Source organism: Grus americana, chromosome 27 (assembly GCF_028858705.1).
Source record: "Grus americana isolate bGruAme1 chromosome 27, bGruAme1.mat, whole genome shotgun sequence".
NCBI lineage: Eukaryota > Metazoa > Chordata > Aves > Gruiformes > Gruidae > Grus > Grus americana.
Window position 1 is genome coordinate 3548350 of NC_072878.1, and position 16844 is coordinate 3565193.

Below are 16844 nucleotides of genomic sequence, written 5' to 3' on the forward strand. Positions count from 1 at the left end.
ATCTGCTGTGCAGGGACTCTGTACACAGGAACTGCCTCTGCAGCTCCAGAGAAGGTCTTGGGGGATAAAATCTCAGTCAGAAATGTCACTGCAGGGTCCTTTTGAATGTTTAAATGCATCGAGCGCATGGAAATTCATTTAGACTGTCTTTGGTCAAACCAGAGAGGTAGACAATGGACTGAAAGCAGCCCCAAGGAGAAGGACTTGGGGGTGATGATTAATGAGAAGATCAACACAAGCCATCAACACAGGCTTGCAGCCCAGAAAGCCAACGGTGTCCTCGGCTGCATCAAAAGAAGCGTGACCAGCAGGGTGAGGGAGGTGATCCTGCCCCTCTACTCTGCTCTGGTGAGACCCCCCAGCAGTACAGCATCCAGCTCTGGGGCCCTCAACATAAGAAGGACATGGACCTGTTGAAGTGAGTCCAGAGGAGGGCCACGAAATTATCAGAGGGCTGGAACACGTATGCCATGAAGACAGGCTGAGAAAGTTGGGGTGGTTCAGCCTGGAGAAGAGAAGGCTCCGGGGAGCTTTCCCGTAACCGAAAGGGGCCTACCAGAAAGCTGGAGTGGGGCTGTTTCAATGGCATGTAGTGACAAGACACAGTGTAATGGCCTTAAAATAAAAGAGGGTAGAATTTGATTAGATATAAGGGAAAAAAATCTTCCCTGTGAGGGTGGTGAGGCACTGGAACACATTGCCCAGAGAAGCTGTGGATGCCCCATCCCTGGAAGTGTTCAAGGCCATGTTGGATGAGGCTTTGGGCAACCTGGTCTAGTGGAGGGTGTACCTGGCCATGGCAGGAGGTTTGGAACTAGAAGATGTTTGAGGTTCCTTTCAATCCAAACCATTCTATGATATGATTCTATTCTATAATAAATAAGAATTAGTATGAATAACGATAATTCTTTGTGAACAACATTATTGAAAATGAAAAAAAAAATCAACAATATCAACAACTACAAAATGTATAAAAGATAGGATGAGCCTGTTATGAATTATGTTACACATAATATGGAGAAGCAGCTGGGAACTATATTACTTCTAAAAAAGATCTAGTCATCACTTTCCAAACTGCATCCTTCAGCTCCTGGTTCCTCATGCTGTAGATGAGGGGGTTCACTGCTGGAGGCACCACCGAGTACAGAACTGCCACCACCAGGTCCAGGGATGGGGACGAGATGGAGGGGGGCTTCATGTAGGCAAACATGCCAGCGCTGATAAACAAGGAGACCACGGCCAGGTGAGGGAGGCACATGGAAAAGGCTTTGTGCCGTCCCTGCTCAGAGGGGATCCTCAGCACGGCCCTGAAGATCTGCACATAGGACAGCACAATGAAAATAAAACAGCCAAAAACTAAAAAACAACTTAATATAAGAAGCCCAGCTTCCCTGAGGTAGGTGTCTGAGCAGGAGAGCTTGAGGATCTGGGGGATTTCACAGAAGAACTGGTCCAGGGCATTACCCTGGCAGAGTGGTATAGAAAATGTATTGGCCGTGTGCAGCACAGCATAGAGGAACCCACTGCCCCAGGCAGCTGCTGCCATGTGGACACAAGCTCTGCTGCCCAGGAGGGTCCCGTAGTGCAGGGGTTGGCAGATGGCAACGTAGCGGTCATAGGCCATGACAGTGAGGAGGGATAACTCTGCTGAGATCAGAATGAAAAAGAAAAAGACCTGTGCAGCACATCCTGTGTAGGAGATGGCCCTGGTGTCCCAGAGGGAATTGGCCATGGTTTTGGGAACAGTGGTGGAGATGAAGCCCAGGTCAAGGATGGAGAGGTTGAGGAGGAAGAAGTACATGGGGGTGTGGAGGTGGTGGTCGCAGGCTATGGCAGTGATGATGAGGCCATTGGCCAGGAGAGCAGCCAGGTAGATGCCCAGGAAGAGCCAGAAGTGCAAGAGCTGCAGCTCCCGTGTGTCTGCGAATGCCAGGAGGAGGAACTCAGTGATGGAGCTGCTGTTGTTGATCATTTGCTGGTTCTTGATATGGGGCCATTGTCCTAAAAAAGAAAAGACAGGGAACAATTAGGACATCTTCCTCTGAGCAAAGCCACTCCATTTTTCACAGAATTCCTGCTCCCTCCCTCAATTCCAAGGCATTTCCTCTCTTTGTTTTGTGCTGGCTGAGTGTGCTGTGAGGAGCAGGACCTCTGCCCCTGTGCTGCCAAGGAGTCAGCTCTGCCCTGCTGCAGTGAGTACATGGGAGCTGGTTCTTGACACCCCTGATGGTCACAAGGGCTGTCAGATGCAATTCACCCTTCATGGAAATGTTCAATATCTGCACTCACCACTCCAGAGAGTGTGGGCTGCAGAAGAGAGGCTGAGCATGTCTTTATGGTGATTCTCTCTTTTCTTTTTTTCTCTTTCCACCATCACATTTGGTGAGTACTATTCTTAGGGGGAGAAATCCTCTTTTTTTGTGAAAGAAAGGGTGGACTCTTAGGACAAGACAGGCAAAAGGGCTCAGCTCTCTGTGTCTCAGGGCAGAGTCAGGAGAGCTGCATTGCCCATCAGTCTTGTTCCCACATGCCCTGTGGTTTTGCTTCTGCTACCTCGAGGATGACTGCAGACACAAATTAGTCAGAAATAATAAAAAAAAAAATGTGCAACAGCACACTGATGAGAGCAGGGGAGTGCTGTTTCAAAGGGCAGATATGGAAACTCTTCTAGCACAGACGTGGAGTTGTGGTGGAGAGGGCAGGACATGGCCCCTCTCAGAGAGAAGCAAAGGAATCTGAGAGGAGACTGGCAACCCACGAGGGATGGCTCAGCACTCCGTAGTTTCCTACAGGAGATCCGTGCCTTTCTGGGGGGCAGCACACAAGCCCAATGGGACGGACAAAGCAGAGAGCATGGTCTCCTGAAGATGGGATTTCTTAAACTGAGTGTCAGCTCATTGCCCAGCAGATAACACGCAGCAGACATCTACAGTGAAGGACCAAAGGAGAGCTGCCTGAACACAGCCTCTCCCAGTCCTTGTGTGCAGTTTCCTCCCACTCCCTGGCCACGTCTGTGCTACTGGAGCTGAATTTGTCAGGAGCTGTTTCTCTTTCCCCAGATCTCTTCCCTGTCTCTGTTCACAGATCCCATCCCACCCTCTGTGTGCATCTGTGTCACACCTCCTGGCAGCAAGGAACTGCTCAAGGGCATGTCTGTGCTGGCAAGTCGTAGGAGTCTCTGTCCCTTGTGCAAACCTGACAGCTCCATTACCATTTCCATCTACAGTCACAGCAGGAAATTGAAAGCACCAACCCAAGGAAGCACCTTTCTTTCCATGTAGCCCCTTCCTTGATGTGCTTCTTGAAAAATGCCTTGGGAAATATCCCAGGGGTGATCTGCGGTTGTGAGCAGCCTGGACACACTCAGCATCTCCTCAACAGCGGTATGACCCTGCCCTTCCCTACCAGCAGCTTCTTCCACCCACAGCTTCTCCCTGCAGTGCCATGGGGAGATCCCTGAGCAGGCTGAGTGCTGACTCTGGAAGGCAGAAGATTCCCCTGGTGTGCAGGGACCCTGCTGTGGAGGACAGCCCTGGGCACCTCCAGCTACACACTGTGGCTTCACAGCTATTGAAAATTTCATTAAAAAACCCCGCCCCGTCCTTACAGATCCCATGAGCTGTGAGCTGTGCCAGCTTTAGGACATGCCTCCAGGAACCGCATCAGCATTGCCCTGCACCCAGAGACTTACCGTGTCAAGGGCTGCAAAGCTTTCTCTTCTTTTCAGCTCTCAGTCAGCCTCCCAGTCCTGACCACCTTTAAGCTCTTCACCTGCCTTGCTCATCTCCTGAGATACCCTGGCAGTGCCCTTCGCCCTGCTGCGCTTGGCAGAGGAGCTGCTCCTGGCCAGAGATGTCTCTCTGCAGCACAGCCCACTTGCCATGAGCTCCCTCCATCCCAGGAGCCTGGAGCAGCTCAGCAGCAGAGGACCAGCCCAAGGCGGCATGTTAATGACCCCTCTGGTGGGTTTGGGGATGAGTCCATGAAGCTCAGGCCCTGAGAGGAAGCTGATGAAACCTCTCCAGAAGTCACAGTCCAATGCAAACTCCACAGTTTCTTGGAGCATTAATGGGTCCCCCTGAGGGCCATCCCTGACAAAGCAACTCTGGGGCTGGTTAGAGCAGGCAAGTGGAGGCAGTGATGACAGGTAGGCAAAGGCAATGGCAAGGTGGCTCTGATGCTGAGTAATCCTGGGTGTGTTTCATCAAGCCAAAGGGCCAAGCCCAAGGGCCCCCAGCCCCTGGGAAGGGAGGTCCTGTCCCACACACAGGGCTCCGGGCTCTTCCTGGGGCAGGGTGTTGTGGGGACGTGCAATGCCAAGTACAGGAGGATGGTACGCCACCTCCCAGGCTCTTGGGTGGAGACAAGGAGGCCATGAGGCCTTCGTGCTGTAAGGATTAGGCGTCTCCTGGTAGGCCTTGGTGAGACAGCCAACAGCCACAGCCAATGGGAGCAAGACCTCAGCTCTGTTGGGGGCTTTCAACTTTGTCAGCTCCCTTGACCATCTCCACCATAGGTTGTCCTATGGTGTCCTATGCCTGCACCTGTTTCCCTGAAGGCTCTGGACATCCACTGTGCTTGCCAACCTTGCTCTCACTTGAGCATCTTCCTACCCTTACTCATATCTCTCCATCCTCACGGGCTGTTCATTGAAATACAAAGTTTTGGCTAATCCAGACTCTTTCTGGGTGGCCTGTTGTACCACAGCACTGCACTTGGAGTGATGTTTCGTGTAACTCAACGTGACATGAAATCCTCATGCCCAGTCTCAACTTCCAAAGCTTTCCTTTGTGCCATTTTTTTCTTTTTCTTGTTATTTCCCAATGTTGAGAAAAACTCCACCATCTCTGAAAGCACAACCAGTCTCAAGATGGTCTGGGTGGCCATGGTCATCCTAATGCAGACCTGTATGCAGGTGGCCTTGTTCATAGTGAACATGCATCACTGGCTTGTATGGTGTCCCACATAATTCCCAGGCCCTTCTCCTCAGGGTCACTGCTCAGCCAGTCAGGTACAAGCCTGCCCTGATGACCGAGGTTACTCTTCCTTCTAATGCAGGACTGGCCACTTCTCCTTGTAACCCTCAAGAGGTTTGTGTTGACTAGCATCTCAAAGTATCTCAGGGTTCTCTGGACTGAAGCTCCATTTGGTCAGCGGTTACTGTTTGTGTGCGGGTGGCTCACCCTGATGGTGGTGGAGTCTCACAAGAGAACAGCATGAGGAGTTGCAGATCTCTACAGACCCGGGTAGGAATTGCCATGAACACCACCTCCAAAACACCAATGAGATTACAAAACCAGCAAAACGAGGGCCAGCAGATGTGTTTGGTTTGTGTGGCATGGTTTTGGTAGTGAGGAGGGCAGCTACAGGGGTGGCTTTAGTGAGAAAATGCAAGAAGCTTCACCCATGTCCAACAGAGCCAATGCCAGCTCACTCCAAGACAGACCCACTTGTGGCCAAGGCCATCAGCCATGGTGGTGGCACCTCTGTGACATCATATTTAAGAAGTGGAAAAAGAAAAACATCAGTGAGCAATATCAGTCAGAGAGAGGAGTGAGAAGATATGAGAGGAACAACTCTACAGACACCCAGGTCTGTAGGAGCACTGGGAGATGTACTGGGAGCACTTGGGTGAGCTAGGGACAGGCACTGGGACCATGGCGGCTGCACTGGGGGAGCACTGTGGCATCACTGGGAGCACCAGGAGGAGCCAAGGAGCCGCACTGGGAGCACTGGTGCGGCACTGGGAGCACTGCAGGGAATCAGGGAGCTGCTCTGGGAGTACTAGGGCAGCACTGTGATCCTCACTGGCAGCACTGGAGTGTCACTGGGAGGACAGAGGGGAGCAAAGGAGCCCCCCTACATGAGTAGGATTACAACGCTGGACTTCAGGAGAGCTCACTTTGGCCTCTGCAAAGACCTGCTTGGGAGAATCCCATGGGTTGGGGCTCCAGAAGGAAAGGGGGCCCAAGAGAGCTGGTCAGTATTCAAGCACCACTTCCTCTCAGCTCAAGATTGGTGTGTCCCAAAGAGTAGGAAATCAAGCAAAGGAGACAGGAGACCTGCAGGGATGAGCAAGGAGCTGCTGGAAAAACTCAAAGGGAAGAAGGAAGCTTACAGACTGTGGAACGAGGAACTGGCCACTTGGGAGGAATACAGGAAGGTTGTCAGAGTATGCAGGGGTGCAACGAGGAAGGCTAAGGCCCACTTGGAATTAAGTCTCGCAAGGGATGTCAAGGACAACAGGAACGGCTTCTTCAAGTGCATCAGCAGCAAAAGGAGGGCTAGGGAAAATGTGGGCCCACTGCTGAATGCGGAATCCCAGACCCTGGAGGTAGGAGAGGAAGTCTAGAGAAAGGAAGACCTTCCCTTGGCTAAGGAGGATCAGGTTAGAGAACATCTAGGCAAACTCAACACCCACAAATCCATGGGCCCTGATGGGATGCACCCACGAGTGCTCAGGGAGCTGGCAAATGTTATTGCTAAGCCACTCTCCATCATCTTGAAAGGTCATGGAGAACAGGAGAGGTGCCTGAGGACTGGAGGAAAGCAATGCACAAGCAAAGCAATGCAGAGTGAGCAATGCACGATTGGGTCACAAAGGACATGGAATATTCTACGCTGCTGGAAAGTGTGTAAACTCCTCTGGCAAGATCTGTCTTTGCACTTGGTCATTTGGGTTCTGTGTCATTTGAACTCTGGGTCCTGCACCTTGGAAAAGAACCTGAGGCCTGACAATCATCGGAACTCATCCAATCTCATGATACAAAGCCAGGAAAAATGTCAGGAATGAGATTCCTGTCATGTCACAGAATCATAAATTGGTTTCCGGTTGGAAGGGACCTTAAAGACAGAATCATAGAATTGTTCTGCTTGGAAAAGACCTTTAAGATCATCAGGTGCAACCGTTAACCCAGCACTACCAAGTCCAACCACTAAACCATGTCCCTAAGCACCACATCTAGGCATCTTTTGAATACCTCCAGGGATGGTGACTCAACCACTGCCCTCAGCAGCCTGTGCCAATGATTGACAACCCTTTCAGTGAAGAAATTTTTCCTGATATCCAATCTAAACCTCCCCTGGTGAAACTTAAGGCCATTTCCTCTTGTCCTATCGCTTGTTACGTGGAAGAAAAGACCAACACCCACCTGACTGCAACCTCCTTTCAGGTAGTTGTAGAGAGCGATAAGGTGTTCCCTCAGCCTCCTTTTCTCCAGGCTAAACAACCCCAGTTCCCTCAGCCACTCCTCATCAGACTTGCTCTCTAGACCCTTCACCAGCTTCGTTGCCTTTCTTTGGACACGCTCCAGCACCTCAATGTGCTTCTTGTAGTGAGAGGCCCAAAACTGATCACAGTATTCGAGGTCCGGCCTCACCAGAGCCGAGTACAGGGGCACAATCCCTTCCCTACTCCTGCTGGCCACACTATTTCTGACACAAGCCAGGATGTTCTTGGCCTTCTTGGCCACCTGGGCACACTGCTGGCTCATGTTCAGCCAGATGTCAACCAACACCGCCAAGTCCTTTTCTGTCGAGCAGCTTTCCAGCCCCTCTTCCCCAAGCCTGTAGTGTTGCCTGGGGTTGTTGTGACCCAAGTGCAGGACCCAGCACTGAGCCTTGTTAAACCTAATACAGTTGGCCTCAGCCCATTGACCCAAATCCCTCTGTAGAGTCTTCCTGCCCTCAAGCGGATCAACACTCCTGCACAGCTTGGTGTCATCTGCAAACGTACTGAAGGCACAATCAATCCCCTTGTCCAGATCATTGATAAAGATATTAAAGAGAGCTGGCCCTAGTACTGAGCCCTGGGGAACACCACTTGTGACAGGCCACCACCTAGAATTAATTCCATTCACCACAACTCTTTGGGCCTGGCCACCCAGCTGGTTTTTAATCCAGTGAAGCACATGTCCATCCAAGCCATGAGCAGCCAGTTTCTCCAGTAGAATGCTCTGGGATATGGTGTCAAAGGCTTTACTAAAGTCTGGGTAGACAACATCCACCGTCTTGCCCTCATCCACTAAGTGGGTCACCTTGTCATAAAAGGAGATGAGGTTAATCAAGAAGGACCTGCCTTTCATGAACACATGGTAACTGAGCCTGATTGCTTATCCTGTGTGTGCTATGGGAGGGCACTCAAGATGATTTCATCCATAAATATAACAGGGATAAAAGGAGCCTTTGCATATCAACCTTTGTCTGGTCAATATGATGGTCTGGACATGCCCTGCGCCTGAACTCAACCGTCTGATGTGTCTCCTCGTTCAGATCCATTTCTAACTCTGTTCCTGGCTGGGGGGGCTCTCTATGCTGTGTGTGGGCATGTGCCAGGAGGAGCTCTACGTGCCAGCAAGGGGAGTCAGACCAGCTGTCACAGAGGCCCATGTGTCTGTGCTGCCGGCTGCTGAGCGAGTGAGGTTACACGTGTCAGTGTGCAATTGGTGGTGAAGATCAAGCTGGAGTTGCTGGTGCAAAGGTGAAGTGACCTGGGAGCCAAGGCTGTGTGAGCCACTCCGATGGTGAGACCATGGAGAGGCTGGTTCTGGAGGAGCAGGGAAGTTCAGTGCCAGCTGCTGCAGAGTCTGCGAGTTGACTGAGAGACTTCATTCTGAGTGTGTGTGGGGGTGGTGTACGTGTGCACATGCACATGTGCTGGTATTTGGCGGGGGGAGAGGATGGGGGAGCATGGAGCTGCAGCAGTCTCACCTCTGTCAGGCTGCTGGATTCGGCTCCTGGAGGGATCCATGTTGTCTGTGTGTCTACACAGCTATACATTTTCCTCTAATATCACCATGCGTCAAACAGCCCCACCCTCATTTCTCCTTTCTCCGCTGACCCTGGTTTGGCTTGCTTTGTACCCTCCTTTGGTGTTTTGCAGACTCTCTTCATGGCAATTCCTACCTGGGTCTGTACAGATCTGCAACTCCTCATGCTGTTCTCTTGTGAGACTACACCACCGTCAGGGTGAGCCACTCGCACACAAACAGTAACCGCTGACCAAATGGAGCTTCAGTCCAGAGGGACCTGGAGAACCTCGGGGATTTGGCCAAAAGAAACCTCGTGACGTTGACAAGGAGAATTGGCCAGTCTGGCCTCAGGGAGAAGAACCAACGTGTACATCAGGGCCAGCTGGGACCTGCTGTGCTGAGGAGGGACTCTGAGGAGGAGAAGGGCCTGGCAACTGTGAGGGACACCAGACGAGCCAGGGGTTTCTGCTCACTGTGAAGAAGGCCAGTTGCATATGGGGCTGCGTTAGGATGAGCATGGTCACCCAGAGCAGGGCAGTTCTTCTGGCCCTTGACACCGCACTGGTAGGGACCCCCACACATGGCTTTGTCCCAGTTCTCGGCTCCCTCTTTTGCTGGAGCTGGGAGGAGCTGGAGAGTGGCCAGAGGAGATGTGGCCAGGTGGAGTATGGGGCCTTAAACAGATGGGCTGTGTGGAGGGTCTGAGAGACCTGGGCTTCTTTGGCCCCTTTGCCCAGTGGTGGAGAGGCTCAGGGCAGTCTAGGAGTAGCCTGAGACTGCTTGAAAGGTGGTTTCAGAGATGGTGGAGCTTTTCTGAAAACTGGGAAACATCATGATGAGAAAGAAAAGATGCCACCAAGTGCATGTTGGGAGGTTGAGATTGGACACGAGGAGGAAGAAATGTCCCTGCAAGTGCAGTTCTGTGGTACAAGAGGCCACCCAGCAAGAGTCTGGATTAGCCAGAGCTTTGCCTTTCAATGAAGAGTCCATGAGGATGGAGAGATATCACTAAGGGTAGGAAGACGCTCAGGTGAGACCCAAGCTGGTAAGCAGGCTGGGTGTCAAGAGCCTGCAGGGAAAGAGGTGCAGGTGTGGGACACTGTAGGACATCCTGTGGTGGAGACATCTGGGGGCAGTGGCAAGGCTGAAAGCCCCCAACACAGCCAAGGTCTTGGTCTGCTGGGCTGTGGCTGTTCTCTCTGCAGGTGATGCCTGTGAGGAGACATCCTATCATTAGAGCACCAGGACTTCATCGCCCCCTTGTCACAACCTGTGAGCCTGAGAAAGATTGTGTGGTAGTCCTGCTCTAGGCATTGCACATCCCCACATCACACTGGCCCAGGAAGAGCCCTGAGACACGTGTGAGGGACAGGGTCTCCCCTCCCAGGGGCTGGGGGTCATGGCTTGGCCCTTTGGCTTGATCAAACACACCCAGGATTACTCAGCATCAGAGCCACCTTGCCATTGCCTTTGCCTACCTGTCATCACTGCCTCCACTTGCCTGCTCTAACCAGCCCCAGAGCTGCTTTGTCAGGGATGGCCCTCAGGGGGACCCATTAATGCTCCAAGAAACTGTGGAGTTTGCATCGGACTGTGACTTCTGGAGAGGTTTCATCAGCTTCCTCTCAGGGCCTGAGCTTCATGGACTCATCCCCAAACCCACCAGAGGGGTCATTAACATGCTGCCTTGGGCTGGGCCTCTGCTGCTGAGCTGCTCCAGGCTCCTGGGATGGAGGGAGCTCATGGCAAGTGGGCTGTGCTGCAGAGAGACATCTCTGGCCAGGAGCAGCTCCTCTGCCAAGCGCAGCAGGGCAAAGGGCACTGCCAGGGTATCTCAGGGAGATGAGCAAGGCAGGTGAAGAGCTTAAAGGTGGTCAGGACTGGGAGGCTGACTGAGAGCTGAAAAGAAGAGAAATCTTCAGAGCCCTTGACACGGGGTAAGTCTCTGGGTGCAGGGCAATGCTGATGCGGTTCCTGGAGGCATCTCCTAAAGCTGGCACAGCCCACAGCTGATGGGATCTGTAAGAGGGGCTTTTTTTAGACAATTTTAAATAACTTGTGAAGACATAGTCTGCATCTGGAGATGCACAGGGCTGTATTTCAGATCAGAGTCCCTTCAACGCAGGGTTTTGTGTGCTGGGACAGGGACTTTTCTGCGTTCCAGGATCGACGCTCAGCCTGCCTGGGGATCTCCCCATGGCACTGCAGGCAGAAGCTGTGGGTAGAAGGACGAATGTCTGGTAGGAATGTCTCTGATGTTGAGAGAGTGCTGCATGTTTCCAGGCTGCTCACAGCTCCAGATCACCCCTGGGACATTTCCCAGGGCACTTTTCTGGAAGCACATCAGGGCAGGGGCTACCTGGAAGCAAAGGTGCGTCCCAGGGTTGGTGCTTTATATTTCTTGCTGTGATGGTAGGTGAAAATGGTAATGAAGCTGTCAGGATTGCACAAGAATGAAACACCTCTAGAATTACAGTGAGTGATGAATGTGGTTTCTCAAGGCACCTGATAAAGTCACTTCACCCTTTCCTCTGCCTACCCAAAGCATTCACATCACCTTTGTGGTCTCTTCAGGGTTGATCTGCTCTTCTCCTTAAGACCTGCAAACACAGAGGTGCCCCTGGGCAGTGCCCTGGTGCCAGGAGGTGTCTGCAGGGCAGAGCTGAGCACACAGAGGGTGGGATGGGCTCTGTGAGCAGGGACAGGGAGGAGAGGTGTGGGCAGAGCACCAGCTCCTGGCAGGGACAGCTCCAGGCAGCAGAGACATGGGCAGGGAGTGGGAGGAAACTGCAGCCAAGCCCTGGGCTAGGCTGCCTTCAGGCTGCTCTCTTGTGGTCCCTCACTCTAGATGTCTGCTGGGCGTTGTCTGCTGAGCAATGAGCTGACTCTGCCTTTAGGACATCCCATCTTCAGGACATCTGACTGTCTGCTTTGCCTGTGCTGCTGGGCTTGGGAGCTGCCCCAGAAGAGCACGGCTGTGCTGTAGGATCCCAGGGAGTGCTGAGCTTTCCCTTGGAGGTCAGTTCTCGCCTCTCAGAGGCCTTTGCTTCCCTCAGAGAGGGGCTGTGTCCTTCTCTCTCCATCACAACTCCACCTCTGGGCTGGGAAAAAGAAGCATTTGCAGATCTGCCCTTTGAAACAAGACTCCTCTGCTCTCCTTAGAGTCTTGTTTTGGGCTAATTTTTAGAGAGTAATTCATGTTTGTCGTCATCTTCAAGGCAGCAGAAGCAAGAGTGCAGGGCAGCTGGGTAGCAGTCTAATGGATGCTGCAGCTCTCCTGACTCTGCACTAAGCTACAAAGACCTGAGCCCTTTTGACTGTCCTGTCTCAAGACTCTTCCGTTTTTCCATGATAAAATAAGTATTTTCCCACTCAGAAAGAAAACTCTCCAGATGTGATGGTCGAAAATAATAAACCCAGAAAAATTCTTCTAAGGAAATGCCTAGCCTCTCTTCTGAAGCCCACAGTCTTCTGAGTCATGAGAGCAGAGAGTGAACTTTTCCATTAAAGGTGGATTACATATTACATTGGTTGTGAACATTGGAGGTGTCACAAACCAGCTCCATGTACCCACTGCAGCTGAGCACAGCTGACTCCTCAGCTCCTCACAACACACTCAGCCAGCAGAAACCAGACAAAGGAATTGTGTTTTAATTGGGGGGTGTTTCTGTGAAAAATGGAGTGGCTTTGCTCAGAGAAATCTGTCACAATTTTTCCTGTCCTTCCTTTTTTCAACCAGACCTCATGCCAAGAAAGATCCAATGTCCAACAGCAGCTCCATCACCCTTTTCCTCCTCCTGGCATTCACAGACACAGGGGAGCTGCAGCTCTTGCACTTCTGGCTCTTCCTGGGCATCTACCTGGCTGCTCTCCTGGCCAATGGCCTCATCATCACTGCCATAGCCTGCGACCACCACCTCCACACCCCCATGTACTTCTTCCTCCTCAGCCTCTCCCTCCTCGACCTGGGCTCCATCTCCACCACTGTGCCCAAAGCCATGGCCAATTCCCTCTGGGACACCAGGGCCATCTCCTACACAGGATGTGTTGCACATGTCTTTCTCTTTGTCTTCCTGCTTGGAGCTGAGTACGCCCTTCTCACCGTCACGGCCTATGACCGCTATGTTGCCATCTGCCAACCCCTGCACTACGGGACCCTCCTGGGCAGCAGAGCTTGTGTCCACATGGCAGCAGCTGCCTGGGGCAGTGGGTTTCTCTATGCTGTGCTGCACACGGCCAATACATTTTCTATACCACTCTGCCAGGGTAATGCCCTGGACCAGTTCTTCTGTGAAATCCCCCAGATCCTCAAGTTCTCCTGCTCAGACACCTACCCCAGGGAAGCTGGGCTTCTTATATTAAGCTGTTTTTTAGGTTTTGGCTGTTTTGTTTTCATTGTGCTGTCCTATGTGCAGATCTTCAGGGCCGTGCTGAGGATCCCCTCTGAGCAGGGACGGCACAAAGCCTTTTCCACGTGCCTCCCTCACCTGGCTGTGGTCTCCCTGTTTGTCAGCACTGCCATATTTGCCTACCTGAAGCCCCCCTCCATCTCTTCCCCATCCCTGGACCTGGTGGTGGCAGTTCTGTACTCGGTGGTGCCTCCAGCAGTGAACCCCCTCATCTACAGCATGAGGAACCAGGAAATCATAGATGCCCTGCGGAAACTATTTTAATACAATCTACTTCAGATCAAGAAGACCCCCATTATCCCACCAGGGCTCCCTCTGTATTTCAGGAAGAGCCAGGAGTAGCTTTTCTTGATATGGGTCTGTATTTTTTTGTGTGCTTCTTTTCTTCTTAGGTTTTTTGTTTATTTTATACCTGTGATATTAGTATTCTTAGCCTGTTACCTCTTTTTACTTGGCCCAAACACCTCATGTACATATGGGTCCAGGCTGCCTGTCTAGATAAACTCCATGGAGAAAGCAGTGGGAAGTTAATTCTCTCAGCTCCCATCTGTGCACATCTCCTCTGGAGCTGGGGGAGCAGCCCCAGCATGCAGGGGGGTTCAGGAGCCAAATGCCCAGCTGCCCCATGGAGTAGCAGCGTGGGTTGCCCTTGGGGCTGCCCCTCGCTGCCTCAGCGGGCACTCCCTCTCTGCTGCTTTCACGTCGGGGCTGCTGCTGCCCTGGAGCCATGGCCAAGGCCAGCAGCAGGACATGGCCTGGACAGGGCTGCTCTCTCCTCCCTTCCACACTGTCCTGCTGTGTCCTGGCATTGCTGTTATCCCCAAGGTCTCGTGTACCTTATCAGCTTATTTGCCTGGTGCTGTCCCACCTGCAGTGGGGCTGATGGCAGATGCCATCCTGGAGAAGAATGGAGATCTGCCAGGAGAAGTCAGGGGATCTCCAGGGACAGTGTGTGAGTCTGAGGTGGCAGTGAGTGGCACCTCATAAAATGAGTGACAATCCAAGGAGGAGTGTCCCAGAGGAGAAGGCAAACCTGAGGAGACCATGGGCTAACGAGGGCTCTGCAATGCCAGGAGAGGCTGTGAGGAGCCAGAAGGCAAAGGGACATAAGTCTAGACAGTGGGTCATCTCACCATCACGGAAACCCTGTGGGCTGGACCTAGTGCAGCCCTCCCCTGCCCTTTGTGCCAGTGGAGACACACCATGGTCCTACCAAGCACTGTCCTTGTCTTCTGAGGCATCAGGGAAGATGGAAAGGGGCTCAGCAGCTGTGATCCCCTCTGGCTGGCTCTGCTTCCCACCCTGACCAGCATGGCCAGTGCAGGGTCACCCCATGGCCCCGGGGCACCACAGCCCCCTCGCTCTGCAGAGCAGCCCCACCAGCTTGGGGCCCTGCAGGGAGCATGGGGAGGGAACCAGGAACGGCCGGCCAGGCCAGCACAGACACGCTCACCTGCGGAAAGGCTCTCTGGAGAGCAGGGATGACTCTGGAGGAGATCAAAGGAGCATTTCTGTGCCTGAAGGGAGGAATCAATGAGAAAGAGAAACCTCTTTCTGCAGGCACCCACTGGCAGCAGGCTGCTTTGTCCCCTGGCTGGGATTCTTGGTGGCATGGAGAGAGCGAGAAGGTGCCCCAGGGCATTCATCACCCCCCAGCCTCTCCCATCAGCCATTTCCAGCCCTGGTCACTCCCCCAGTTCTTGGTGGTTGGGCTCTGTGGCCATCTCCTTCCTGCTGTTGGTCTTGGTGCCTGTGTTGGGGAAACAGCCAGCCCTGCCCCAGCCTCCTGCCTTGCCCAGACCTTGGCAGAGCCCCGAGCAGGGCTGCCTGGGAACCCGTGCATGGGACATAGCTGGGGCTTGGCTGGGGCTGGGCACTGCTTGGCTGCAGAAGAAGGAGGGCTGCTGAGGATGGACACTGAGGTCTGGCATGGGCACTTGTGGTGGAGGACACAGCCCCGCCCCAAACACACCCTGTCCTGTGCAGTGTCTGATGATGGGGGCCCTGGGGGCATGTGTGGGGCAGTGGGGCTGCACAGGGGCAGGGATGGGTCACGGATGGGAGCCACAACACAACGATGAGGAGGTGGAAGCCAGGACAGGCTATGAAGGAGGAATTTAGAAAGATGACCTGAGTGTGCGGGCATGTGTTTAGGAAAGCCAGAGCTCGGCTGGAGCTGATGGGGGCTGCAGGCACCATCAAGAGCAAAATGAAGAGCTTCAGCCACTGTGTTTGAAGTAAAAGGCTGAACAAGGAACATGCTGCTGAATGATGAGGGGTGTCGTAACAGCAGACACAGGCGGGGCTGAGTGACTCAACACCTTCCTTGCCTTAGACTGTGCTCAAAAGTTCTGCCAGGCCTCTGCTCAGTGAAAGGGCTCAAGGAGGAGGAGAGCAGGTATTGAGAGGAACCTCATGAAACCCCCCAAGGACAAGTGCCAGGTTCTGCCCTTGCAGGGGACTCACGCTGGCAATGGCACAGGCTGGGGGCTGCCTGGCTGGGGAGCAGCTCTGTGGGAAAGGTCTTGGTGGGCAGGCAGCTGGACAGGAGGCAGCCGTGTGCCCTGGCAGCAAGGGAGGACAGCAGTGCCCTGGGCTGTGTGACCAGCAGCATGGCCAGGAGATGGAGGGTAGGGACTCCCCCTCTCTGCGTGGAACTTTCTAGCCCACATCCAGAACACTGTGTCCACTTTTGGGAACCCCAAGAATGGAAAGGTGTTGACCATCTGGAGTGGGTTTAGTGAAGGGCCTTGAGATGGTCAGGGGGCTGGATTAGTGTCTCTGTGAGGAAAGGCTGATGAAGCTGGGCTCCTTCACCTTAGAGAAGGGATGGCTCAGGGACATCTCACAGCAAGGGGGGGCCTTTTCTACCATGAGGCTAGCCAAGCGTTGGGACAAGCATTGGTCACCCTTAGAGGTTGTTAACTCCTTTGTCCTTGCAGGTTTTCAAGACCTAGTTGGACCAAGACCTGCAAAACCAGGTCTGACCATTTACCTGACCTTTCTTTGATATAGACAGTTTTTCTATACAACTCTCAACATCTGCTCTGAAACTCAATGATCTTATCATCCTTAAATCTCTTGTGCAATATCTTATCAGCAGATGAGAGAACAGATGCTTATGGTGTTTTTTGTGACCAGCAAAGACGAGTACAATGAACATCTCCTCCAGCCTGGTAACTGCAAGGGTAGGCTGGGAGGCACTGCCTGGGATAGCTCTGCATTACACCTAACATTAATTGCATCCTCCTTTAACCACCTCAGTGGCCATGGTCTGGACCCTGAAGGTTTTGTGAATCAGGGAAGCTGAATACCACCCATGACTACTAAATGCCTTCCTGGTGTTTGTGAACAGCAAGGAGTTTCTCTTTCTGGTGCATTCCCAGGTGACATGGACTCCACCTGGGATTTGTCTCCCCTTCTTTTAGACAACCACTGTCTGGGTGTCTTTCCACCCTTGCTCGTGCAGGCTCCTCTTACAGCTGATGGGGGGTCTTGACCCTCCTGCAGTCTCCTCGCAGCACTTGTCAATCACTTGGCTCCTTCATTGTCTTGGCCTCCAGGAACCCGACCAGCCCCCACACAGCCTGGGCATCAGCTCACTCCTGGCATCTTCTTTCCAGGTGAACCCCGTCCACATTGAATTGCCAGGTCTGGTTCTGAGCCTGCTTTGGCCCAAGGCAAC

The 16844-nt window shown here is 52.9% G+C and overlaps 2 protein-coding genes across 2 annotated transcripts; one reads left to right on the plus strand and one right to left on the minus strand.

Annotated features, from left to right (window-relative positions):
- Positions 1 to 1033: 1033 nt before the first annotated feature.
- LOC129196961 (olfactory receptor 14C36-like) lies at positions 1034 to 8084 on the minus strand. Its single transcript, XM_054804931.1, has 2 exons — positions 7736 to 8084; positions 1034 to 2001 (listed from the first exon to the last, which is right to left on the minus strand). The coding sequence occupies exons 1-2, from the start codon at positions 8082 to 8084 to the stop codon at positions 1034 to 1036; spliced, it is 1317 nt and encodes a 438-aa protein (XP_054660906.1).
- Positions 8085 to 12712: 4628 nt separating this feature from the next.
- LOC129196962 (olfactory receptor 14C36-like) lies at positions 12713 to 16116 on the plus strand (the record flags this gene model as incomplete). Its single annotated transcript, XM_054804932.1, has 2 exons — positions 12713 to 13354; positions 16102 to 16116. Coding segments are annotated over 2 exons (657 nt in total), but the record flags the coding sequence as incomplete, so codon positions are not given.
- Positions 16117 to 16844: the final 728 nt, after the last annotated feature.

Coding starts and splice junctions, on each gene's coding strand:
- LOC129196961 (XM_054804931.1), bottom strand. CDS start 8,084: ATGAAAGGCAGGTCCTTCTTGATTAACCTCATCTCCTTTTATGACAAG. Junction 2,002..7,735: donor GGGGATTGATTGTGCCTTCA/GTACGTTTGCAG, acceptor TTTCTTTTTTAG/GACAATGGCCCCATATCAAG.